Source organism: Tachypleus tridentatus, chromosome 11 (assembly GCF_004210375.1).
Source record: "Tachypleus tridentatus isolate NWPU-2018 chromosome 11, ASM421037v1, whole genome shotgun sequence".
Lineage (NCBI taxonomy): Eukaryota > Metazoa > Arthropoda > Merostomata > Xiphosura > Limulidae > Tachypleus > Tachypleus tridentatus.
Window position 1 is genome coordinate 7,237,969 of NC_134835.1, and position 27,362 is coordinate 7,265,330.

Here is a 27,362-nt window from a genome sequence, read left to right on the forward strand (position 1 = left end):
AATTCAGAAACATCCCAAAACTGAAGTTGAGTTCTGAACACACGTGCAGAAAGTTATTGTACAATTTAAGAGAAAAAAAAACCTTTAAACTGTCTTTTCCAATTAATAAAATGTGCTTTATATATTTAAAAATGGCTGCTATACGTAGAGAAGACACTCTGTTAGTGCCTTATCTACCCATACCAGCCGTTTTTGAATGTATAATTTTCTCTTACGTTGGGTTTGTTATGTGATGTTTGTTCTATAAACATATCTACTAGTACTGTTCAACTTATTAATTTGGTTCGCTCGAAATAAAACAAATAGGAAACAAACTGACAGAAACAAGGGGGAGAACATTGTATTACAAATACTGACAGGAACAAGGGGGAGAACATTGTGTTAGAAATACTGACAGAAACAAGGGGGGAACATTGTACTACAAATACTGACAGGAACAAGGGGGAAAACATGGTATTACAAATACTGACAGGAACAAGGGGGAGAACATTGTATTACAAATAGTGACAGGAACAAAAGGGAGCACATTGTGTTACAAATACTGACAGAAACAAGGGGGGAAACATTGTATTACAAATACTGACAGAAACAAGGGGGAAAACATGGTATTACAAATACTGACAGGAACAAGGGGAGAACATTGTATTACAAATACTGACAGGAACAAGGGGGAGAACATTGTATTACAAATACTGACAGGAACAAGGGGGAGAACATGGTATTACAAATACTGACAGGAACAAGGGGGAGAACATGGTATTACAAATACTGACAGGAACAAGGGGGAGAACATTGTATTACAAATACATCTTATTTCTATTGTAATCCAGCGACTTTGGTAAACGAAGGCTATGAAAACACCGCTAAATGAAACTTAGTAATACAGTTTTACAGTAATGTGTTGAAATTATGTATGATCAGTCCAAAGTTAATATTTGTTTTTATAATTTATATCAATAATCTGTCCATACTCTCAAGGAAAGTTTACACGTTATGCATATTAATTTAACGTTATCTTTAACTTTTTAACAATAATGTAAAATAACAATATTCATTGACACTATGAAAGTAATATGACAGAAAAGCACGTTGCAATAGTGAAGAGCTCAGTTTAACGAAAGTTGATGGAGCAAAACTAAGGAAATAACAACATCACAGTTAAACCTTGACAAGTAGCTACACTTGTTCTTTTACTTTGGATTTAGAAATACAAATAAACTAGCGGAGCCTACACATTTAGGAGCCATTCATCTAACAAAAATTATATTGTAAATGTGTCTGGTAGAGAGCTAGAACTGGTAGGGTGCTAAAAATGTGGACCACGCCCTTGATTCTCTTAAGAGTGGCGGTAAAAGCTAAGAAGGTCACCAACTAACACCATAAGTTGAGAACAATCAACCCAAACAAACAGTGGTAACTTACTAACCTACCGTTGTTAACATGACAAGAACGTTTCATCATGAATAAAACCAACAGCACTGTTAGGCTTAACGTTTTATCACAAATAAAACCAACAGCACTGTTAGGCTTAACGTTTCCTTTTTGTCCGTTTCATCACAAATAAAACCAACAGCACTGTTAGGCTTAACGTTTCCTTTTTGTCCGTTTCATCATGAATAAAACCAACAGCACTGTTAGGCTTAACGTTTCCTTTTTGTCCGTTTCATCATGAATAAAACCAACAGCACTGTTAGGCTCAAAGTTTCCTTTTTACCTATTTCATCATGAATAAAACCAACAGCACTGTTAGGCTTAACGTTTCCTTTTTGTCCGTGTCATCACGAATAAAACCAACAGCACTGTTAGGCTTAACGTTTCCTTTTTGTCCGTTTCATCATGAATAAAACCGACAGCACTGTTAGGCTCAAAGTTTCCTTTTTACCTGTTTCATCATGAATAAAACCAACAGCACTGTTAGGCTTAACGTTTCCTTTTTGTCCGTTTCATCACGAATAAAACCGACAGCATTGTTAGGCTTAACGTTTCCTTTTCGTCCGCAGCTCTTGTAGACATAAATACATCATGTGAGGCTGAGGATAGTGCACAGACGGGCTAGTGTCACTACCCTTATTTACCCCATCACAGATTGTCTCTGTTCCAAGTTATACGATACGTTGTATAAAATCAGTTTGTCCATGCAAGTTTGAGGCAATCGCTTTAAACGGTAAGGATATCGATTACTTCTAGGTCCGCGTTTTGACAGGTTAATACTAGCTATTTCTTCTGTGGTAGCGCTCAGTGTCTATACCTGCAGGCAGTGATGATAAACTACATACAACACTGATATATTGTTCTTCCTTACTTAATTCTTTTAGGTTTGAAAATAATAAGAAAACATTTGTTAAGCAAGACTGATAAATATATAATAGCTTCACGCTTAAGCTATATTTGACGATTATATAAACTAACAGCAGCGACTTGTCGTGCATGTATAGTGACAACATATGTAAACAGACATACACTAATAGCGCTTGTACTATAAAATATGTTGATTTTTTCATAAACTGATGTAAGCCAAGAGTAACCCACTTGCAAGTTTCTATAAATGTAATGGCGTACAAAGCAACACAGCTACATTTAATAAATATTGTACGTAGAGAAATAGCGTCATACCTTCCATCTGTGACGTCATAAACAGTGTGTCCAAAATGAATGAGAGACCGTGTTTACATTCAGGCAGGAAAAGCAAGCATAAATGACACGCTAATTAGGATAATTATTTTTATGTTCGTAAATGCTAATTGGGTTAATTATTTTTTATGTTTAAAAAAGACATAAGAATAGACACGTGGTGGTTGTTGACGGAGAGATAAAGATATATGTCGTATGTTAACAGCTGGTTGTGTTGACAGATTAACCTAAACCTACTGTTAATTATTTCCATGTTTGTACATTTAACTATTCCTTTTTGTAGTTCACACATTGACAAAGTCTAGAAGATGGAATTTAATAAAACTTAACTTTTGATCATAGAAGAAAACTAAAAAAAAACTAAAAACTCGGTTCTCATTAATGGTAATTCAGCAAACTATTCTTATTAATAATTCTTAAAATGCGTCGTCAAACCCGTTTGATATTTCTCTTCTTTGCTGTATTTTCGACCAAAATCCCAATAAAATCTAACGATTTTTGAGCAGTTCAAGAGGTTTACCTTACTGCCTAAAACATGTAATTATATTCTTCAAAAAAAAATGCAAAAGGATATTTTTGTTATTTTAAAGAGAAATATATGTAATAACGTTACAAGCTCAGAGTATGTGATGTTACACGTGTTAAGGCACTGATTGTCAGACCAAAATGACAATAAAAGTTGTGCACTTTGAAAACGGAGGAAAACATCGGATTTTTCGCCAAAACGCATTCGTGTCCAATAAATTTGTTTGAGGGATCTGCATGTTCTGCAAGTGCAACATGTGCAAAATCCCTATAAAAGTGACGAGTTCTCGGTTTTCATAGCTCAGTGTTAAGCCACCGACACGCAATACAGTTACGCCAAGACTGACTGAAGCACAACGCAACAACACCATTGGTTGTTGGAAGCAGGCGAATGTCGATCAGATGTTGCCAGTTGTGAATGTCCACCCAAGCACCATCAAAAGGCTATGGAATCGTCACCAACAACATGGATCAACTCGTGACCGTCCACGATCTGGTAGACCTCGTGTGACCACGCCCGCACAAGATCGCAACATTCGGTTACGTCACCTTCGGGATGGGACGAACACTGCGATGTTTACTGCCTCAACCATACAAGGGCTGCGTAGGATTTCCGATCAGACCGTACGCAACCGTCTACGAGATGCAGGAATCCGACCTCGACGTCCAGTCAGAGGCGTCATCCTCACCCAGCAACATCGTCCAGCACGGCTGCAGTGGACTCGGGCGCATCGGGTATGGCCTCATCAACAATGGAGGCATGTTTGGTTCAACGATGAATCACGTTTTATGCTTCGTAGGCAGGATGGAAGGACCCGTGTTTACCGTCGCCGTGGTGAACGTTTTGCAGCAAACTGTGTGCAGGATGTTGACAGATATGGTGGTGGCAGCGTCAAGATGTGGGCTGCCATCGCCTACAATGCCAGAACAGACCTTTTGCACATTCGAGGGAATCTTACGGCTCAACAATACGTCGACGAGATTCTTAAGCCCCATGTGCAACCCATCATGGTGAACGTCAACGACGTTTTTCAACATGACAACGCCCGTCCTCACACAGCCCGACTCACCACTGTCTTCTTGAGACACCACAACATCAACGTTCTTCCCTGGCCCTCCAGATCACCCGATTTAAACCCCATCGAACATCTTTGGGACGAGTTGGACCGACGTCTGTGATGGCGACAACCTCAACCGCAGACTCTACCTCAGCTTGCAGCAGCTTTGCAGGCTGAGTGGACAGCCATTCCATAGGATGTGATTCGTCATCTCATTGCTTCCATGGGCAGGAGATGCCAAGCAGTTGTTGATGCTCACGGGGGGGCATATTCGTTATTGACGTTGAGTGACGTTAAACTTCAACTAGTGAGCGTGTACTTCGCTTTTGCAGACTTTGGATGTTCAGCAGTGAATGTGCAAAGTTTCACATATGTCATACAGAACTACCCGGAATAAACTTGTTAACAATTTTTCTCATATTTTGCCTTTTGCGTTTTTTTTTTTTTGAAAACTATATATTGACAACTGTATATGAAAATTAATTAAATATAATTATAATGGCTACCATTTTTAAACATATTTATATTGGATGTTGTTTTAAAACATATTTGTACTAGATATCGTTTTAAATATATTTTTATTAGTTATTATTTTTAAACATATTTGTATTTGATATCGTTTTCAAGCAATCACAGAACAGACCAAAATCAACAGATACACAAACAAACCAGGGTTGAACTTCATTCCTACACTTTTGTAAATCATATAACACTATGTAACAAAATTTTTACTTTTTATTGTTGCTGGGCAGAAAGTGTTATTTCCCAATTGCTTATGCCTAAACTAAATGGAAAAGGCCTATTTTTCTTTTCAAACTTTGCTTTTGTGACCTGAGTGATGAAATTTTCAAATTTACTCATTTTCCAGAACATTCCAGGTAGATTCAGTGCTGAGTAGCTGATAGAGAATTTTTTCGAACTTACAATAATTTTTAAAAACTTTCTAGAATGTTGTAGAACTTACGAGAATTTAAAAAAAAACCTTTTAGAATTTTTATAACTTTCCATAGTAATATATACACAGGGCTAATCACTCACCACCTCAGTTTAATTCTAGCTGCCTAAGTGAACACATAGACCTACTGATTTTATCACAGATGGCGTCAAAAAGCTGCAAGCATTCTACAAACGTATTCTGCTATGTATGTGGTCAATTCATCAATACAAGAGCGACAAAGTACTCTGTGACAGCATCTGCTTTGAAGTATGAAGAGTATGGCTGGTAGGTTATCGGAGACTTCAAAATGGTGGCATTCCTGATGGGTCTCCAAGGAGGCTGTACAAAGATTACCTGTTATCTATGCCTTTGGGACAGTAAGAACACCGCAGCGCACTACAACAGAAACCACTGGCCACAACGGACTGAGTTTTCTGTGGGGTGGCACAATGTCAAGTGTGAGCCACCAGCGAACCTCCAGAAGGTGTTGTTTCCACCATTGCACTTAAAATTGGGTCTTATTAAGCAATTTGTCACAGCTTTTAATAAGGAGTCTGTAGCCTTCAAATACCTTCGAAACTTCTTTTCTAAGCTATCTGAGGCAAAGGTCAAAGCTGGCGTCTCGTTGGACCACAAATAAAGAAGATCTTGGAGTGCATAGAATTCCCCAAGAAGCTCATCAAGAAGAAAAAAAAAACTTGGGGCATCTTTGTCGCAGTGATTTGGGGCTCCTTGGGCAATCACAAGGCTGAACATTATGTGGAACAGGTTCAAGATCTGATGAAAAAGAACAGCAACATGGGCTGAGGATGTCCCTGAAAGTCCATATCCTTGGCGCTCATCTTGATAAACTCAAGGAGAACATGGAAGTATACTCGGAGGATCGCTTCCTCCAAGATACACAGGACTGATGATGAAAACAAGATGGGAGACTATATTAGGGGCTGATACGTGAAAGTGATTTACATTAGAGTCGCAAATCTCGAAAACTACTCACTTCTAAACATTTTTGTATAATTTTAGTATAAATACATGTAAATCTTGATTCATATGTTGTTTTATTCAAACCTTACGTAAATGAAAATGTAAAAATTTACCCGTTTTTACATAGAAATTAGGTTAATTTCTAAATTTCATTATCCAGATCAGAAAACAAAGTTTGAAGGGAATAATGGCTATTTTCTATACTTTTATAACATAAGCAATTAAGAAATAACACATACTATCCAGGAACAAAATTTATGTTACATGGTGTTGTTATCTAATAGTGCAAAATAAAACAAATTTAGACGTAGACGTGCAACTTACGTCTACAAGTATCAATCACGTTTTAAAGAGTGACAATATTTACTTTGCTATCCATAATTTTGTGGTCAAATACCGTGGAAAGTACTTATACAAAACCACTAAAACCCGACTTCTAGACATTTGACGAACACAAAATGTATTGAAGTGGTGGTGAAATGTTATATATCAGAACTACATACTGGCATTGTTTGGCATTACATAGGCAGTGTCATGCTACAACAAATTGATTGATTTTTGCAAGGATGTGTAACAGTTGTTTTAACACAAAGTATCCATACGCTCAGACTATAAATATATATTTAGATTGAGGATTTGGTTTCCAGGACAAAGATTATACCTCGCACTGAATAGACTCGGATAACGAAATAACATAATGAACCAGGAATACAGACAAACAGACCTGTAGTAATTCTTATTCCAATTGTGGTAAATAACATTTGTAATAGATGAGAGTCCGAGAGCACAGTTCACGTGCCCACGTAAGTAACACATTCGAGAAGGACCAAATTCTGCGAAACAACACAAGTCACGTGTACAGAAGTTACTTCTACGGCATATCTTTACAGTTTCACATATTTCAAATACCTGGGACATGAATTCATTGTTCCTTCACTTACATGGGAGAAAGACATACCAGTTATGTCAATGTTTGAAACAGTTACTGTCAACCCCTGCGTTTCGTACGCAAAATGGCTTTTGTTAAGCCTTTTTTTGGGGGACGCTTTAGACATGATAGCCTTACAAATAGTAGGTGTCTTAGAATGGAGATTATGATACGCATTCAAAATTCAGATAGAGTGTGACCAGACGTTAATTGTATTCGACTTATTAATTAATATACTTTATTGTAACATTATGGTGGTCTTCCAACACCAACAAGTTTTTATTTGATTGGTTCTGCATTTCCTATATATAATAATTCATATTTTAACCAAATGAGTAATAAGACACTAAGATCTAATAAAGAAAGACCAATAAGAATCGTACCATAACGTGTTAGTAACTATAGTTTGGAATGTTCTCAGGCCCGGCATGGACAAACGTGTTGAGGTGTTCGACTCGTAATCTGAGGGTCGCGGGTTCGAATACAAATCGCACCAAACATGCTCGCCCTTTCAGCTGTGGGGGCGTTATAAGTGACGGTCAATCCCACTATTCGTTGTTAAAATAGTAGCCTAAAATTTGGGGGTGGGTGGTGATGACTAGCTGCCTTCCCTCTGGTCTTACATTGCTAAATTGGAGACGGCTAGCGCAGATAGCCCTCGAGTAGCTTTGCGCGAAATTCAAAACAAACAAAGTCCGAATGTTCTACTTAGTTTAGCGGTGTGAGACTAGAGGGAAGGCAGCTAGTTATCACCGTCAACTCTTGGGTTACTCTTTTACCAAAAATAGTGGGACCGACCGTCATATTATAACGCCCAGCGGCTGAAAGGGCAAGAATGTTTAATGCGACGAAGACTCGAACCCGCAATCCTCAGATTACGAATCGAGCACCTTAACCACCTGACCAAGCCGGGTGAAGTCGTTCGAAAGGCAACATATTATAAAATTATATAATTATTTGACTGACGAGTCAATATTTTATCAAATCTCAGTAAAAAGCCAGGTTTACAATAAAATAGAAATAAACCATAAAAGTAAATTCTACTTTGAAAGAGTGTAAAAAAAAATAAAATTTTGTAAACTCATCTTCTAGTTTTATTTAATAAATTACGTATTAAGAATACGAAATGTTTAATAGATTATAGATTTAGTTCTCAACTATCATTTATGGACAGTTAACTAGGCTATTGATCAGCTTTATGGTTGTAGAAAGTCTTTGTAAGATTGTTAATCTTTTCTAATGATTGCCAAGTGAACGTCATGACTTGGGAATTTATTGAGTTGTAGAAAGAACAACAAGTGTGCGGTTAAGTATGTGTGTATACAAGTTGTATTTTCAGGTATTCCCGACAGGCGAACTTGAAACTAACAGTGGACTCTATAAATAAATAAGGGAAGTATTTTCTTATTGATAACTTGTACTGATTACCAGTTGCGTGAAACATAAACAGATTGCGTAACACTTAAATTACAGTGAAAACTATTTGTTTGCACACAACGAAAAGATAATGTAGACAAATTAACTATCACCTCTACTGCATCAGTGAGTAGCTCCATAGTTTTCCAATGAAAGTCAAGTAGAACCGATTAAAGAAAGTGTTCCTGTATTTCGAACACAACCTCATTTTGTTTGTCCTGTGAACATCTCGTGACCTCTGTTCCCTTATAGTATTGACGAACTATCAGTTTTAATTGATGTCATAATTCGGTCAGTAAAAAGATATTCCAGTTTTCACTCAGACTCAAGATACAACAGCGAAATATCTTTGCGGACAGAGGGCGTTTTCTACAAAAGGTGACACAGAACTACATGACGTTAGGCATCAGGAACCACGTGTTTCCACCGTAGTCTGAAACAAACTGATCGATAATTCTGTAGATGGTAGGAGAACACGATATATCTCATATAGTCAACAAAACATGAAGTTTATCTTTCTCAGTAATCCCGAGGTTTGATATTAAATATCGATAATTCGATATTATTACTATTATGTTCTGCTTGATATTACAGAACAACTGGAAAATTACTGAAATGACTCGTTCCTTTCCCATACAGTAGCTTGTTTCATTTAGATCTAGGCCTGTTCTCCAGTAACATTGCAACATATCCAATTCATCGCAAGACTACTTGTATAAAACAGTGTTGCAATAAATACCTGATTTTTCACATAAAAGCCTGTGTCTGGTACTTGGGTTGAATTATTCCTGGTTAATTTCTTTATTTCTGTAGATTTGTTTCATTCGTAAGCTTTGCTATAGTTCTTGTTAATTTAAGGGTGCTTATTTCAATGTTTTCCTTCCCTAAGATGTTAGGTCCAATTAGGTACTAGGAAATAGAGCTAGGTCAAACTTAAGACTTGGTCTAAACGTCACGATTATTCCCATATATATATATATACGTATGTAATGTAGCTACAAATAAAGCCTTTCTGCGATATATGCTCTACATTCACAAATTTTTTATCTTTATCATTGCCAAATAAAATTAATCTAGTACGCTATTTTTAATCAGTCTACGAGCCTATTGTACTAGCATGAGCAGCTGCTTTACAGCAGCGACCTCTATGTAGCAGCAAAGTATGTGGGTTATCTGGAGTACTCTAGTAGTTTTGTATACCTTACTTTTCTGTATAAGCTGAATATTGTTGCAGTTACTTTAAACTTAAATAAAAAGAATTATTATTTTATTTTATTGTGTTTTGAATGATTTCTTAAACAAACACGAAAAAAAAAGTTTAATTTATCCAATTACCCCCAGTGTTTGAATACACACATTTTAACTTACAACTGATTAAACTAAGTCACTTATCATATAATATGCCATGTAGTGACAATAGCTAGTTACATGTTTTACCTATAATGGGAACAATGCATTATTTCATCAGGTGGGTATCTTCACTGTTAAAGATATTTTAGTCCGAAATTCCAGTTATTCAGTAAGACCAGCTGATGTAGGCTTGTCCTAAGTCCATGTACGAAACTAACAAACATAATAGCCATTACGATAAATATGCAAATAGAATCAGAAATATTAAAAAGTAATAATTTAAAGGCCTCCCAGTGGCTCAGAGGTATGTTCGCGGACTTACAACGCTAAAAACAGGGTTTCGATACCCGTGATGGGCAAAGCACAGATAGCCCATTGTGTAGCTTTGTGCTTAATTCAAAACAACAACAATAAATTAAGGTTGATATATTCTAACCAATGCCGTTTGGCTACCTTTGTCTAAAGTGATTTCTAATTTGGTTAACTTATGTACGTTTAAAATTATCTATTTGTTTGTTTTGAATTTCGCGCAAAGCTACAAGAGGGCTATCTGGTCTTTTGTTGTGGTTGGAATAATTCTTTTCACTAATTGACCGTTTCAACAATGATGACACATCGTTAAATGTTATTGCCCAACACTGTAATTAGTTTTTCTTTTGTTAGGTAAGCATCATGTGGTATTATCAAGTGTAGTGCTTTATCCTAAGTGAAATCACATATGTCTTGCACAGTAGCGTATGTCCCGAAATTGTTAAAGACGGGCGATCCAAATATGGGACTAAATTGTATTGACAATTACAGAGAAACAAATCTAATGATTTTTTTTTGTTTAAGATTAAGCACAAAGTTATGTAGTAGGCTATCTGTGCTCTGCCCACCACGGGTATCGAAACTCAGTTTTTAGCGGTGTGAGTCCGCAGGTATACCACTGTGTCACCAGGGGTAAATGTAAGGGCATCATTTGTGTTTTATGGGAGGGTTGCATCTTTTGTAGTTGGGCAACTTCTTCCACAGAATAATAACAAGAGGTCTAATAGAAAATACAACAATTCTGAATTATTTTACTCTAACTGAGCATGAAGGAATGAACACAGTGTACAACGAAATGGAACAACCTTCACTGAAACAGTTAAAAGCACACTGCTTCACTGAAGATAACTCTTTATGTCTCAAGACGTTTGTATGAGGAGAAGGTTGTCCAGAGTGTACAAACATAGCAATATATGTATGAAACTTTTATTCTTTTTTTTTTCAAATACACATGCACTATCACCTGTCAACAAAAAAGGTGCAACTTCTTTAAAATCTTTCCCACAAGAAGGCAGAAGTGATACTGTAAGTGAATGACAATGAACAATAAGTAATTAAGCAAAGGAAACTTAGCTACTTCCTTGACCAATATTCTATATTGAACTACATAACGCAGTATTAAAAGAGAGTGGTATGTCAATCTTCTGATAACCTTTACTGTGTCAGAGTATCAGTTTTAGGCAGACTAAATACACAGAGGTCAACGGAGTTGTAAGGCAAATATTATTTAGTGGTTGCTGCAAAAACATTCTCCATTTTTGGAACCACAAGTGTTATATGAGAGTGAGTAATGGTCAAATTACACAATTTGGTCAAACAACCGAAGTCGATCAGTGGTCTTCCTTCTAGTGTCTTAAGGACAGTCATATCCATTATAACTGTGTACACACATTTTAAAACAAACAAATAATTGAAGTGCATTGGGATACTGACCAAATGAGTTTGTTTATTCAGCCATCTTTTTCACATTAATTTTTAATTAAACCAAAAATATTGCGAACCTTGGTTAACACCAGTTTGTTTTACCGTATTAAAGATACCAAAAAAAAATAAGATCAAAATCTTCTTCGAATTGGAGGATTATTTTTTGAAACCAAAGTGAGTAATGGTGTTATTCATTATTAGATAACGTTTGGTGTCCTGCTCTAGCCCTTATTCCTACTTCCAATAATAACATAAAGGCTCCTTCTCTGAAATGTTATGCGTGTTATCCTGTTTTATCCCGTATTCCTACTTCCAAGAACAACATAAAGGCTTCTTCTCAAAAATGTTATTATATTATCTTGCTGAGCCTGTATTTAGCTATACACGATTTAGCAGTTTTGCTGTATGAATAATTTTTTCATTCGTTTACTGTTGTTCAGCCTTAAGTTTACTCATAAGAGACATACAACGTTGGATGTTTGAGGGTTTGCCATGAATCCAAACATGGCTGCTAAACGTGTTCTTCACGGTTCATATATTCTACTTTGTCCAAATGAAGTGACTTTAAAGATCTTTCGTATATTATGACATATTCTGATACTTTTTAGCTAGCCAACCTGGGAAACAAGTAATAACAAAATTTTGTTTCATTGGAAATAAATAAAAAAACACCTACTCTTTTTAGGTGCATTTGTACACCATTCCAAGTACACAACAGTCACCAAGTCAGACAAATTGTCTTCTAACAGATATTAGGAAATATTTACTTTATCATACGCCAAGTTCATGGTAAGCTATGAATATTGAATAATTGATATGCATATACTGCTTTAAGATACATAGATATTTCAAAGAAATTCATTTCTTGTGTTATTTCATTAATAATTTAATTATAAGAAACTGAAAAATAAAGTACATTAATCAAACTGACTGTAAGTTCATCTGTCAGACACTGAGGATGATTTTAATCTTATGGTTAGCCAAGAAAGAAACAAACAAACAAGTTTATAGCATTTGTATAGTAAGTAAATCATTCACTGTATATATTATGTAAATACTGCATTCATGCAGGCGTGAAATACTATCACTGCAGCGAGTAATCGCTATGCAACCTTTCACACAGAGCATGCGTGGGATGGTAAAGGAGAAACCATGATATCGTTTGAAGATTTAAAAGCAAAATGATGACATAACTGCAATTAGAAAGAGTGTTGAATTAAATCAGATGATAAGATGTCAAGATAAGTTCCGTTTGATTCACGTGAAACAGTTGAGGAAATTATCATATTAAAATATCCCAATATGAAAATACGCAAAAATATACTGCAGAATTCCAGACAAAATAAAGCAATAGTTTATAAAATAAAAGACTCATTGTGTACATTATTTTATAGTTTAGTGAGTTGTCTCAACTCTTACCCTTTGCTTTGACAGTGGTGGTTGATAACTATTCGGTCGATAATACGCCCTCTTGCGGACTTGAGTATGAATGTCACCCAAAAACAGTTCAATAGATTTTTTGTGTTGGTGATGTCCACGATGAAGGTTCTTTCTGTATTCAACTCTCATGAGTTGTAATTCGTTGAAAGTCAAGTGCAAACCAGACAAGCAGTCGATATGCTTTTTACCATGTTTGTCTGACTGTTCTTTGGTGTCTCTATAGCTGTATAATCTAAATTTTTTGTAAGTTCGCCAACGACTCTTTAAATATCCAGGACACGATCTGTTGATCTTTTGTCTCAATGAATCCATGACGCCACTTTCGTATGCCATGATGTCTACACCTTGGAGAACATAATCAACATCCATGCCACCTGGGACCACCATAGAAGGACGTCGAAAGAAATAGCGCCCCCAAGCGGATACGGAGAATGCGGGCACTGTGCACATATCATCAAGGTAGTAGTATTGTAGAAGGTGAAACCTGGACTTCGTAAACTGATAGTTTCTCAGCAGGTACTCGGGACCAGGTCTAATCTCACATCTGTTGTAAAAAAGAAATAAATAAACTCATATTAATAATTCGTTGTACTCCTGTCTCTTGATGCACAATTATTAAAACCTTGTGTGGAAAAGGTTGTACTGTTAATTTCATATTACATCTGTATCGTGGGAGGGTGGGCTCATAACGGGTTTATAAAGTAATGATATAAAGACAACAAGGAGCTGTTGGTCATTCTAGTCTGACTCGTCAATAAAATAAAAATAAAATGTTCAAAGACAGCCCTTATTATTCAAATATTTATTAAGTCTACCCTTAAAATCCCTTACACCAGTTGCATCCATCACATCCGTAAGTAACCCATTCCAAAAGCCTTACAACAACTTATATCTCTATCTACTGTAACTCTGGTACCTGAGTGTGAAAAAAGATGATGAATCAACACTATAAGTCTTACAACAACTTATATCTCTATCTACTGTAACTCTGGCACCTGAGTGTGAGAAAAGATGATGAATCAACACTATAAGTCTTACAACAACTTATATCTCTATCTACTGTAACTCTGGTACCTGAGTGTGAGAAAAGATGATGAATCAACACTATAAGTCTTACAACAACTTATATCTCTATCTACTGTAACTCTGGTACCTGAGTGTGAGAAAAGATGATGAATCAACACTATAAGTCTTACAACAACTGAGTGTTATATACAACAACTTATATCTCTATCTACTGTAACTCTGGTCTTACAACAACTTATATCTCTATCTACTGTAACACCTGAGTGTGAGAAAAGATGATGAATCAACACTATAAGTCTTACAACAACTTATATCTCTATCTACTGTAACTCTGGTACCTGAGTGTGAGAAAAGATGATGAATCAACACTATAAGTCTTACAACAACTTATATCTCTATCTACTGTAACTCTGGTACCTGAGTGTGAGAAAAGATGATGAATCAACACTATAAGTTCCTTCTACAACCTTAAATACCTCAATCGGATTCTACCTAACTTTTCTTTTAAGAAAAAGAGAAAATAATTTTATAACCTTAACCTGTCCTAATATGGCAATCGTTTCGTCCATGGTATGATCCTAGAAGTCTTCTCTGAACCATTTTCAATAATACAACGCCATACCTAAGGTAAGGAGGCTCCCTACTTTTATATGGTACCTTGTCAAATGCTTTCTGAAAATCCAGATACATCAAGTACACACATCTACACAACACTGTATAACACATTTTTGTTCCTCGATAGTATGTGTTATTTTTTAATTGCTTATGTTGTAAAAGTACAGAAAATGGCCATTATTGTGTTCAAACTTTGCTTTTGTGACTTGGATAATGAAATTTAGAAATTTTCTACGTAAAAACTGGCAAATTCGCACATTTTCATTTACATAAGGTCTGAATAAAACAACATATGTATTTATACTAAGCTTATACAAAAATATTTAGAAATGAGTAGTTTTTCGAGGTTTTCGACTGTAACGTAAACCACTTTCACGTTTCAGCCTCCAAATATAGTCTCCTATCATGTTTTCGTTGCCCGGCATGGCCAAGCGTGTTAAGGCGTGCGACTTGTAATCTGAGGGTCGCGGGATCGCATCCCCGCGCGCCAAACATGCTCGCCCTTTCAGCCGTGGGGGCGTTATAATGTGACGCTCAATTCCACTATTCGTTGGTGAAAGAGTAGCCCAAGAGTTGGCGATGGGTGGTGATGACTAGCTGCCTTCCCTCTAGTCTTACACTGCTAAATTAGGGACGGCTAGCACAGATAGCCCTCGAGTAGCTTTGTGCGAAATTCAAAAAACAAACAAACATGTTTTCGTTATACGCTCCCAGGTCACAAAGTTTGAAGAGAAAAATAGGTCTTTTCCATTTACTTTATGCATAGGCAACTGGGAAATAACACTTTCTGCCCAGGAACAAGAAAAAGTGAAACTTTTGTTACATAGTGTAATAAAATATTTTTCCCTTAGTTAAACCATGCTAGCTATTCTACAAAATTGTAATTTTTTAAATGACTTAGCAAAGTATTATTTAACAGATTTTCAGAACCTTTTCTTACTAGTAAGACTTATAGCTAACTATTAAAGGTGTATTATCATTACATTCCTTTTTTTATTTATGGTATTGCTCAGTAATACACACCGTCCGTATTACCCGATTGTTTTTAGGCTAACTATATAATGTTTGTGTTGAGTGCTCAATATTCATTTTGATTTGTTAGAAATATTTGTCTTTTATTTTTATTTTTTATAACTTCGGTGATATAACAGCAAAACAATTTCATTTAGAAGTTTTATGACACTGAGTTGCAGAAAAAATAACACATTAGCAAGTAGCTAAAACTACTTCGGCTAAGCCTTACGTACGGTAAAAACACACATTAGCAAGTAACTAAAACTACTTCGGCTAAGCCTTACGTGCGGTAAAAACACACATTTGCAAGTAACTAAAACTACTTCGGTTAAGCCTTACGTACGGTACAAATAATTGAAAATTTATGGTCAGAAAGTCCACATTACATTTTCTACTTCTTGACTTTAAAGGCTTAAGAATAATAATTATGTCTTTTTCAGAGTGCACACATACTTTTGTTCCTGATAATATTTCATTTTTCTGTGTAGGTTTTACTAAAAATCTGGTGATTAAATAATTACTTAAAACCCGATGAAACAAGTGAAACGTAGATGTATTTGGGAGGTACAGACAAATTCATTTTAGTTAAATTCTGTAATTTTCGTTAGTAAATCATTAGTTTTCGTTAATCAATCAGTAATGATTTCACGTCATTTTTGACGGGCTTTTATACTACTAGACCTGTAATTACCTGAACATTTTTATCACCTATTTAACATTAGCTAATTTCCAATTCTCTGGTACCTGCCTACCATTCAAGGACTGACAGAAAAAAAAATAGAAATAAGTGGCTCTTATATCCAATCTGTAACCTCCTTCAAAACACTTGGGGAATTACTATCCAGCTCAGAAGCCTTATCATTATTTAAACTTCTCAATTTTTTATTGAGAAAATCGTTTTTGATTATAGACCGTGCGTGATAGGCAGACGGTTAACACACCATTAATGTTGCATTCGGTGTCATCTTGTTATATAACTTAAACATCAGATCTTCAACGAATCTCAAATCAGCTTGATGCAGTTTGACTCCTCATGATTCAAGATATACACCTTTCCAGATTAACAGAAACCTCTTATCTGCACTGGAGCGAAGCGGTTTAACTAGCAAGTGAAGGCATGCAAAAATAATAATATGGAACATGAAAAGTTCTGTTAAGAACTTGATGTGTTAAGAACTTTTCCCACAACTGATTCGAGACTAACAGTCTTATAATTACAGGACAATTTCCATTACCTCTCTTGAAAAGAGGAGTTACATCAGCTAACTTCCATTATTCTGATACCTGCCCACTTTTCCCGGACTCACAAAAGTAAAACAAATAGTTCGTATTTCCAGTCTTCATGTTCCTTCAAAACACTTGACTGAAGCATTACTGACTTACCCAATCAGACTTAACTAATACGATTATCTTGTTCAATCTTGCCTCCTTCTAAATGTTTTTAAAAGTTGTGTTCACCTTCGAGTTAATGAATAAATGCGAAGGAATAACTAAAAAGTTTGATAGCTTCACCACCTGACTGAACACACAAACACTTCAGTTTATTTTCACACCACTAATAATTACAAGAAACTAGCTTCTCGAAATATTGGAAGAATATCCTGTATTATGTTTGTATTTTTTTCTTTAAAGAGCAGATCAGGGACCATAAAAATGTCGAATTTGGTGATGTTATTTCTGCGTTTTCAATTTGACAGATGTCACTAGTGGCTTGTTTTAAATGACGTTTCTACACCATAAAAACTTGAATACTGTTGAGAAACCTCTGCATATAACCTTTCTGTAACACGTGCCAACAGATTAAACTGCAGAAACCGTGTTTGTTTTTAACTAAAAATTTGTCAGAGAATTCTGTAACAGAGTTAACATTATATTTATGTTTATAGGATTGTAGGCAAAGATTTGCATTTCAGATGTCACCGGATTCTAGAATAATGAAGTTCCTTATGTAAAGTACAAGTTTCTCACTAAATACATACCATGTGAAATTTTGAGGATTGTGTTTTATATTGTACAGTTAGGTAGTTACTTTTAACAAAGACAATAATAGCTATATGAATGTGATTGATGTGTGCAGGGTGTGGCCTAATGGTTAGCATGCTCGAACTATAAATCTAGAGAGTCATGATACGCGAAAGGTTGTCACAAAAATCACACTCCATACTTTGGGTCTATTGGAGGAATAAGAGTGAAGATAAAGTCCTACTGTTTGGTCAGAAAAAGTAGAAGATGGTGATGTTTACTAGCTAAGTACCTTTCTTATCGTTTTCAAAATTAGGAACTGCTATGCGAAGTTCATCCGTTGTGTAGCTTTAGCCAAAATGACTACTGCATTTGTAGATAAAAACTATTACAATAAACATATATTTACTCATAACATAATTGAAAATAACACCGAAACCAAAACCAATCTAATGCATTTGTTTTGATAGGAAAGACTTGTTATAGTTTACTGTGAGCCGTAAAGCAGGTAATAAGAAGTGTGATAAATAAATATATCGTAATTAAAGACGTGAATTTCAGTTTATTAATTTACCTGTATTAATTAAACTGAAATCATCAGTATATTATGTAATTAATATGGGTAAATTAATACTATTTAACAATTTACTGACGCTGTTCAAAGGTTATTGTGAAGATTGGTTTTCTCAGTCTTTTATCCTCATTTATCAAAACCCATAACTGGGTAAGTTTGATTTAAAAGTGTAATTGTAATTTAAATTCTTCAAGATAAAGTTGAACACAGTGTTTGTAAGTTACGAATGCTCTATTTTACTTTTCTAAACAAAATAACAAATACGGGCTCTTATAATAATCAAATTGGGATATTGTACCACAAGCAACTTAACACAAATTTTGTTCCTGGATAGTATGCGTTATTTCTTAATTGCTTACGTTGTAAAATTACAGAAAATGGCCATTATTCCCTTCAAACTTTGCTTTTGTGACCTGGATAACGAAATTTAGAAATGAACCTATTTTATATGTAAAAACAGGCAAATTTGCACATTTTTATTTACATAATGTCTGAATAAAACAACATATGAATCAAGATTTACATGTATTTATTCTGAAGTTATAAAAAACATTTAGAAGTGAGTAGTTTTTCGAGATTTTCTTCTGTAATGTATCAGCCCCTAAATATAGAGTCCTATTATATTTTCGTTATTCGCTCCCAGGTCACAAAAGCAAAATTTGAAGAGAAAAATAGGTCTTTTCGAATTTGCTTTAGGCATAATCAATTGGGAAATAACACTTTTGCCCAGAAACAATAAAAGTAAAAAATTTTGTTACGTAGTGTAATCTTTGCTTCCGCTCTTTACTTACAGTTAACGAAATTTCATAATTCTACAAATTATAGGATTATTTGAAACAACCTGGAACCTACAACAATAATAAGAAAATTAAATAATAAATGTTTCGGATTCTAAAAAGACGAAGGAGTGACGTTTCGAGCCAGTTGTTGTGACAAATATTCATCTTTTACGGACCCACCTCAAAATATTTTGAAGAAGTGTGCACATATAGAAAGTAATTTAAAAAGTAATCTCTCAGTATTTATGTAAATAGAAGTACAATACAAAGTGGTCCATACCAGGAACTACATATCTAATCAGACCAATGTAGACTATGGGGTCATTATATTCACGTTGAATTACGTCAAGGATCATTCTAGGTACACTGAATTACGTCAAGGATCGTTATAGGTACTTTGAATTACGTTAAGGGTCATGGTTAATCTTTGTAATTCGACATTTTCTGTGAAAGAAAAAAAATGTAACCTGTTATGTTGTTACTAAGGGAACAATAAGTTTATGGCCAATCACAGTACGCAAGTTTTCCTTCTCGTGACTTTATTTTAAGTAAAGCCACATTTTAAAAATGAACTAATTAACCAGCCATGAAAGTATTGGAAGCTACCTTTAAACATATGGTGTCAATCCATATGGTAAGGGCCCATATCATATGGATAAAAATTTCGTTTGAATGGCATCTACTTATAGAAAGTTTTAAGGAAAAATAAAATTATTTCACACATTTATCAGAAAGGCGTAATGTAACACTAATTAAACTTAAGGGATTAATTTCCGGGTTCTATTGAGAAGCAGCGGAAGAATATTATAGAAACAACACACCACCTTCACTTACTGTAGGCGTAATGCTCAGTGTTAATGAAATCTGTAGAGAATGTAGGAATAAATATTCAAATTAACAATATTACGCTCTACTTTTGCCCTTTTTTTATTAATTAAACAAAATCGTGAAATACGAATTCGTTAAATCAGTTTCCAGGAGTCATCGATCCAGTCCTCATTTCGACATCAAACAAACCGTCTGAAATCTCGCTGAGAGTTACTTCAGATTAAAAGTATAATATTACCAAACTTAAAGAAAGGCTTGGAAATTCAAGGAACTCTCATTTCTTTCAACGCCACTGAAGTAAAGTAGGCTTAAGTGTCAAGATAAAAAAATATTAATTATGTAATTTGACAGTATTAATGTACAAAAGAAGCATTTTTTTCTATGTAAAGAACGCTTTCGTCTGTATTATTTAATTAACTATATGTATTTAGTAAAAGGTTCTATAGTGGTAGTTAAATATATATGAAGCAAAGGAGAAAATTTCAGAAAGATTTTATTTTAAAGTAAACACTGAGAGGTTAATTTTACATTGAAAATATTTATTTTTCATACAACGCTTGTATGACGTTTATATGCTCAATTCACAAATAACAAAAATAATTTTAAACCACGTAGCTCGCGTAAAAAACACGCAACAAATTAAAATAAAGTGTTTAAAAAATGAGATACCAGAATAAAGAAATCATTCGGCTTTATCACTTGATCTACAACAATTCTCTTTTTCTTCCTTTCCTTTTTATCCGTTTGTTTTTAACACTTCGCTTCAATTAGTTCATTTGTTCTGATTTTCAAACTGTTGTAATTACCTTCTCAATCAGTTAACATTTCCTCTTGTTAATATTACTTGACGGATTGCTACTAATGTTTTCTCCCCATCGCGCCAAACATGCTCGCCCTTTCAGCCGTGGAAGCATTATAATGTGACGGTCAATCCCAATATTTGTTGATAAAAAAGTAGCCCAAGAGTTGGCGGTGGGTGGTGATGACTAGCTGCCTTCTTTCTAGTCTTACACTGCTAAATTAGGGACGGCTAGCACAGATAGTCCTCGAGTAGCTTTGTGCGAAATTAAAAAACAAACAAACAAACTAATGTTTTCTATTGGAGTCCATCTGCTTGTTTACAGACTGGTGCAAAGTGCATTGAATATGTGTAACGGTACGAAATATAAAAACAGTAGAAAAGTTAAAAGTGAAAGTCACCACCCAGTGGCTCAGTTATGAATTTGAGGGCTAATAACCCTTAAAAACTAAGATTTGATACCAATAATGGGCACAACACAAATTGCACATTCTGTAGCTTTGTGTTTATAAAGAAAACAAACTACGTACTATATACGTAATACAATCATATATACCATATAAGGAATAGAGTTAGTTATACATATATATATATATATACCATATAAGGTATAGAGTTAGTTATACATATATATATATATACCATATAATATAGATATATATATATACCATATAAGGTATAGAGTTAGTTATACATATATATATATATATACCATATAAGGTATAGAGTTTGTTATACATATATATATATATACCATATAAGGTATAGAGTTAGTTATACATATATATATATACCATATAAGGTATAGAGTGAGTTATACATATATATATGTATACCATATAAGGTATAGAGTTAGTTATACATATATATATATATACCATATAAGGTATAGAGTTAGTTAGTTATACATATATATCATAGAAGGTATATATATATATGTATAAGATATACAGTTAGTTGTATATATACATGTATATATCCCATAAGGTACTCAGTTAGTTTTTAATCACTCGAATATATTTGATAATTTATATTGCATGTACACAATATAAACATACCGAAATATTTATCTTTGTAATACACAGAGCTATAGTAACCAAACATGTAAAAATATAATTATTAACTTAACATCATGGCTGCTCATGTTTATTATACTGGGTTCAATGTTTATTGTTATCTAACTCTGTAATGTCATGTTGGTGTATTATGTTTAACACTCCGTATTTTCTACATTCACAGTTCGTTTCAATTTTCTATTATTTGGCTCAAAATGCTTTCTGGGTATTAAGATTGAATCGTCGACGTTACCTTTTAACTTTGTTCTTAGCAAAACGGATTCGGATATTGGTCTGAGATCTGAGTGTTTATATTGGTTTGAGATCTGAGTGTTTATATTGGTCTGATATCTTAGTGTTTTTTACTATGATCTGATTTTAATAAAAATGAAACGCCCATGACTTCTTACACAAATTAAATTAAAAGTAGTTATTTTTAACTTCATTCTAGATGCTACAATTTAACAAGATTTTAAACAGCGTATGGAACAGAATTATTTAACGTATTCATTGACAATGCATCAAAATGATCTAATGTCTAATATTCTATAAATGCATTCAGAATTCAACATGGTTTCAAAAACTGAGTGTTTATTATAAACAAGCGGTCGAAGTCAATTAAATATTAAATGTTGAATTTTGATATTCCATTTCTGTCTGATATCTATTTTAAAAGGAGTTATAAATAAAAGTATCTAATGCCTGCCATAAAATACAGTAACATATGGAAACGTCCTATCGTGAAAAAAAAATTCTCTTACTATATATATATATAGTAAGAGAAACAAGCACAGTGTTTTTACTTTAAATCTAATCTGTCACAGTTGGGAAATATTTGAAGTCCTCCGAAACGAGTCGAGTCTAGTTACAGACTCCCTGGAGTACATTAAGTCAGGGTAAAAAAAAGAAAGAAAACTTAGCTCATGTTACATCCCGCCCTTTTTAAATATGGATAATGATCAACGCTTGTAATGGATGCTATCTGTTACAAGAAACCAGCTATAGTTAGCTTACCCTTCTTCTATCACGTGACCTCTCATGTCTTTCTTTTCTCCGTGTATTTTTTCCTGTTCAGTTTCTAGATACATAGCTGGCACCATTCCCCAGAGGTCGAGGTGAAGCATGTTAAATAAACTACGATAAGTTTGCTTTTTTTTAAATTACAATTCCCCACAAAAAACATGTTTTTTTTCTTTAGAACTGTAATTGGGCGAAGTTGTCAGTAATTAATACGACTAACCAGTTTCTCTAACCAGTTTCTTTTTGGCGTAATTCTAGCAGTTACGGAAATCCTGTCATCGTTTCTACTTGAAGGTCGAATTTGCTGCCATATTCAAAATATAAAACCACATAACTTAAAATATGTTTTTTGTTTGTTTGTTTCTGAATTTCGCGCAAAGCTACTCGAGGGCTATCTGCGCTAGCCGTCCCTAATTTAGCAATGTAAGACTAGAGGGAAGGCAGCTAGTCATCACCACCCACCGCCAACTCTTGGGCTACTCTTTTACCAACGAATAGTGGGATTGACCGAAACATTGTAACGCCCCCACGGCTGAAAGGACGAACATATTTGGCGCGACCGGGATGCGAACCCGCGACCCTCAGATTACGAGTCGCACGCCTTAACACGCTTGGCCATGCCGGGCCTTAAATATGTTTTATTCGAGGATTTAGAATATGAATAAGTTATAAACAGCACGTGTCACTGATAGGACAGAATGGTTATTACGGATAATTAGTTGTTGTCCATAATATAATAAACACGAGGTGGTTAATCTGGTTAAATCCTGTCTCTCTTGAACTTATGACATCACACTTTGTTGGATTTGGTGCCTCATAACTCTTGTACAGCGTGTTTAGTCTACTTTCTCGCGGTTTTTCAAATGATACAGTAATGATACACTATAACTCATCATATAGTTAAAACAAAAGATTATATTTGACGGATCATCCGTGACGTTCATCGCACAATGTTTCATTTTTTAAGGTATTCTGCACCGGTTAGAAAAATTTTCATTATAGCCTAACTATATTTGTTAAGCTGTCATTTAATTCCGTGTATAAAAATATAAACGTGACTTGAATATCACGCTAACACAATCCATTTAAATGTGGAAAATACAATAAACGAATATATTATTTAGGTACCATAAAGTCGGGAATTTTGGACGTAAGAGAATACACCATGAAAGGTGGAAAGAGTAGATATTCCTATTAAGCATAAGAAGGTTTGGAAAAATAATATTTGGGATATGAACTTTTGTGTTGCATATGGTGATGGTTTATTTTGGGATGTGAACTTTTGTGTTACATATGGTGATGGTTTCTTTTGGGATGTGAACTTTTGTGTTGCATATGGTGATGGTTTCTTTTGGGATGCGAACTTTTGTGTTGCATATGGTGATGGTTTCTAAAGTCTTAATAATTAAATTTAATAATTTAAACGTGTGAAACTGATTTCTTGAAGGTCTACGTCAGGGGAAGGAAATATGGTTTTTAAGTGTTGTAAATAGAACAGGTACAGCAATATTCACACCTCTCTCCTGAAAACTAAATGTAGTTTGGTAGGAGAGAAAATTGAAAATAAAAAATTGCTTAATTTCAGAATCACCACCGGGGTTCAACAACCACTGGGATTTAAACACATTTTTAAACTATTTATATTAATTACTATTAATGATGCTAACACACATTAATTATTGCTACGTTCTTTCATGTATTTTATATTAACTATAAGTGATTTCATCTAAGGTATTTCATATTGACTGTAAGTGATTTCACATAATGTATTTTATAGTGACTATAAGTGATTTCACCTAAGGTATTTCATATTGACTGTAAGTGATTTCACATAATGTATTTTATATTGACTATAAGTGATTTCACCTAAGGTATTTCATATTGACTGTAAGTGATTTCACCTAATGTATTTTGTAAGGTATTCAAGTTGATTATTAACACATACAATTATTCAATATGGTACAATATGTACATACTATGGAAAGTAAAAGGCGTAACAACGCGAGTAGTATAAGGGTTGAACGTTGTATTGAATGGTTAAGAAAGAAACATGGCTGACGTACGATATGTCAAATAAAGAAATATCCTGTAAATTACTACACTATTTTAACTTATACGCACTAGTTAAGTAGTTATTAATGTTAACACTAATTACATTATCCACTTCGTTACTATACTATTTTACATTACTCTTACTAGTTAAGACTTCATTAAAATCAATACTAGTATTTGTTTGTTTGTTTGTTTTTGAATTTCGCACAAAGCTACTCGAGGGCTATCTGTGCGAGCCGTCCCTAATTTAGCAGTGTAAGACTAGAGGGAAGACAGCTAGTCATCACCACCCACCGCCAACTCTTGGGCTACTCTTTTACCAACGAATAGTGGGATTGACCGTAACATTATAACGCCCCCACGGCTGAAAGGGCGAGCATGTTTGGCGCGACGGGGATGCGAACCCGCGACCCTCAGATTACGAGTCCCACGCCTTAACGCGCTTGGCCGTGCCGGGCCTCAACACTAGTAACCTGGTGATGATAATATACATTATCCTACACATAATTACGACTATCATTAAATATATCAAGATAAACACAAAACTAACTTTTTATATTGTTGGAAAGTGTAAAATTAACGAAGGAAATCACTAAGAGTAAATTACAACATAGAAACAAAGATAAGCCTAATTATGAAAAATGAAATTCAAAGACATAGAATGACAAATATACACAAGAATGACTCTTTTATACTGATGTGAAATACGTAAATTTCGGTGTTCGAATTTAGTGTAACGTTTTGAGACATACAATCCACCTACTCACTTAGCCTCAATGTAGGTACGGTGTCCACAGTTGTCGACCTGATAAAACTCGAGCACTACTTTCATGGACCATTGTCCCCTTGTAGCTCAGCTGCAATTCTCACGCTTATTATGCTGAACAACATCCAACTAAAATTTTGGCAGGGTTGGTTTTCAAGGTTTCCCTTATTCGAAACTATTATTAAATCTAAACTTTGATCTAATTAGCGACTGATCAACAAGGTGATTATATTCACAGTAATAGTTAGTTGAATTCAAGTTTCCTTCTATTGTCCTTTAATTCGCGCATGAGAACGTGAACAGCTGAATACCTTTGGTGATAGAAAAACTCCCTTCATAATTTGTTAACACCCCAGATAAAGGAAGGTGTGTTTCTACACCATTTAACTGGTGCACTAATCTGCCTCTTTTTCTCTTCTCATAACATAAACAATTTTGACATCGTATTGTTAGTGCACTTCAACTACTGAAAGAAACTGAGAATTTTAATAAAGATGAAGTTTCAGTTATAGTTCAGAATAAAAGGGAAATACGTAACTATAACTCTACAAATATATAGCTTAACTACAGAAATACAAAACTATAATTCCAAAATTCAATTTCTCTTTCTTCCATCAGAATCATTTGACACCTTACTCGCCTACAATATCTTATACTATAATAAGAAAATTAACAATAGCTATGTAAAAATACATTCATTGTGGACAGGGTCAAATTTATAATAAAATAATACACTACCTTTCTTAGATATCTCTGGTCATAGCCAGATTACAAACATAAAATGTAGGTGTCATTTTTACTGTTGCTAGCAATTCACCATTGCATGCTTGCATTACTAGGACAACACATTTAAACTGAAAATAGTCATAAAATAACCTTAGATGTTTTAATTTATTTCTCTCTGTCGATCTGCCAGATTTTCACACAGTTTTGGTGAAGAATCCATAGGAACACTGTTTATGAACAAAAGGATACCATAATTAACAGATTATATCTTAGGACTCCTTTGGACTATTGCCAATTCTACTTCTAAAAAATTTTCGGTAACGCCTGACGATGTTTGTAAAATAGGTTGTCACGCTACGTTTGTCTGTCAGTCGATTTTCACTCCCACTTGGTGAATACAGCACATCAGAAAACGATTTCGGATTGCATAAAAACAACAGGCGTTAAAATGAACAATTAAACCCTAACCACTTACCAATCAAACTTCAAATATAACTGTTGATAGTAACCAAAAATATGGAACTAGTTAGATCTGCTGACGAGATACTGGAGTTAACTAGAAAAGAAAGATTAATTGACCTGACGATAAGGTACTAGAAATAATTTCAAAATTAATACAGAATTGCTATACATATTGACAAAACGATATAATTTAACCAAACGTGCGACACCAGTGAATCTGCCAACAAAGTGTTAGGACTAACCACAAATCATTTCAAGACTAGTATGTAAGACGTCAAGATTCTAGGACCGTCCACAGCAGTAATGAAAGACAAACAAAGTTGTTAACAAGGTGATAGAATTCAACATCAATTATCGTAAGATTATAAACTTCATGACAGTGTGCTAGGATTATCAACAATATTAATGAAAGAAAAACAAACCTTTTGACATGAGCAAATATTAGATACGTAAGACGATTAAAAATTGTTAATTTGAAAACGGGAATAGTGATCGTAAAGAAATACAAAAAGAAGATTGGTTACTTAAAGTGGGGGGAAAGTAAACAGATAGCCTAATGTTTGAGACAAAAGATAAATTGAGAATTTAAAAACTTGAAAAAAGGTACAGTAAACAATGTAAGACTATAAACAGGGCTGGAGAAATTGTAGAAGCTGTTTAATAAAGTTACAAATCCCTATT

General features: G+C 34.5%; 1 protein-coding gene across 2 annotated transcripts in view; it reads right to left on the minus strand.

Annotated features, from left to right (window-relative positions):
• LOC143231652 (protein APCDD1-like) overlaps nucleotides 1-27,362 on the minus strand; it is a 137,533-nt gene that overhangs the window by 43,586 nt on the left and 66,585 nt on the right. For both annotated transcript variants that reach the window (XM_076466200.1, XM_076466201.1), the window contains exon 3: nucleotides 12,983-13,547. In XM_076466200.1, the coding sequence (XP_076322315.1) occupies nucleotides 12,983-13,547 (565 nt within the window). The remainder of the gene's footprint in view (nucleotides 1-12,982; nucleotides 13,548-27,362) is intronic.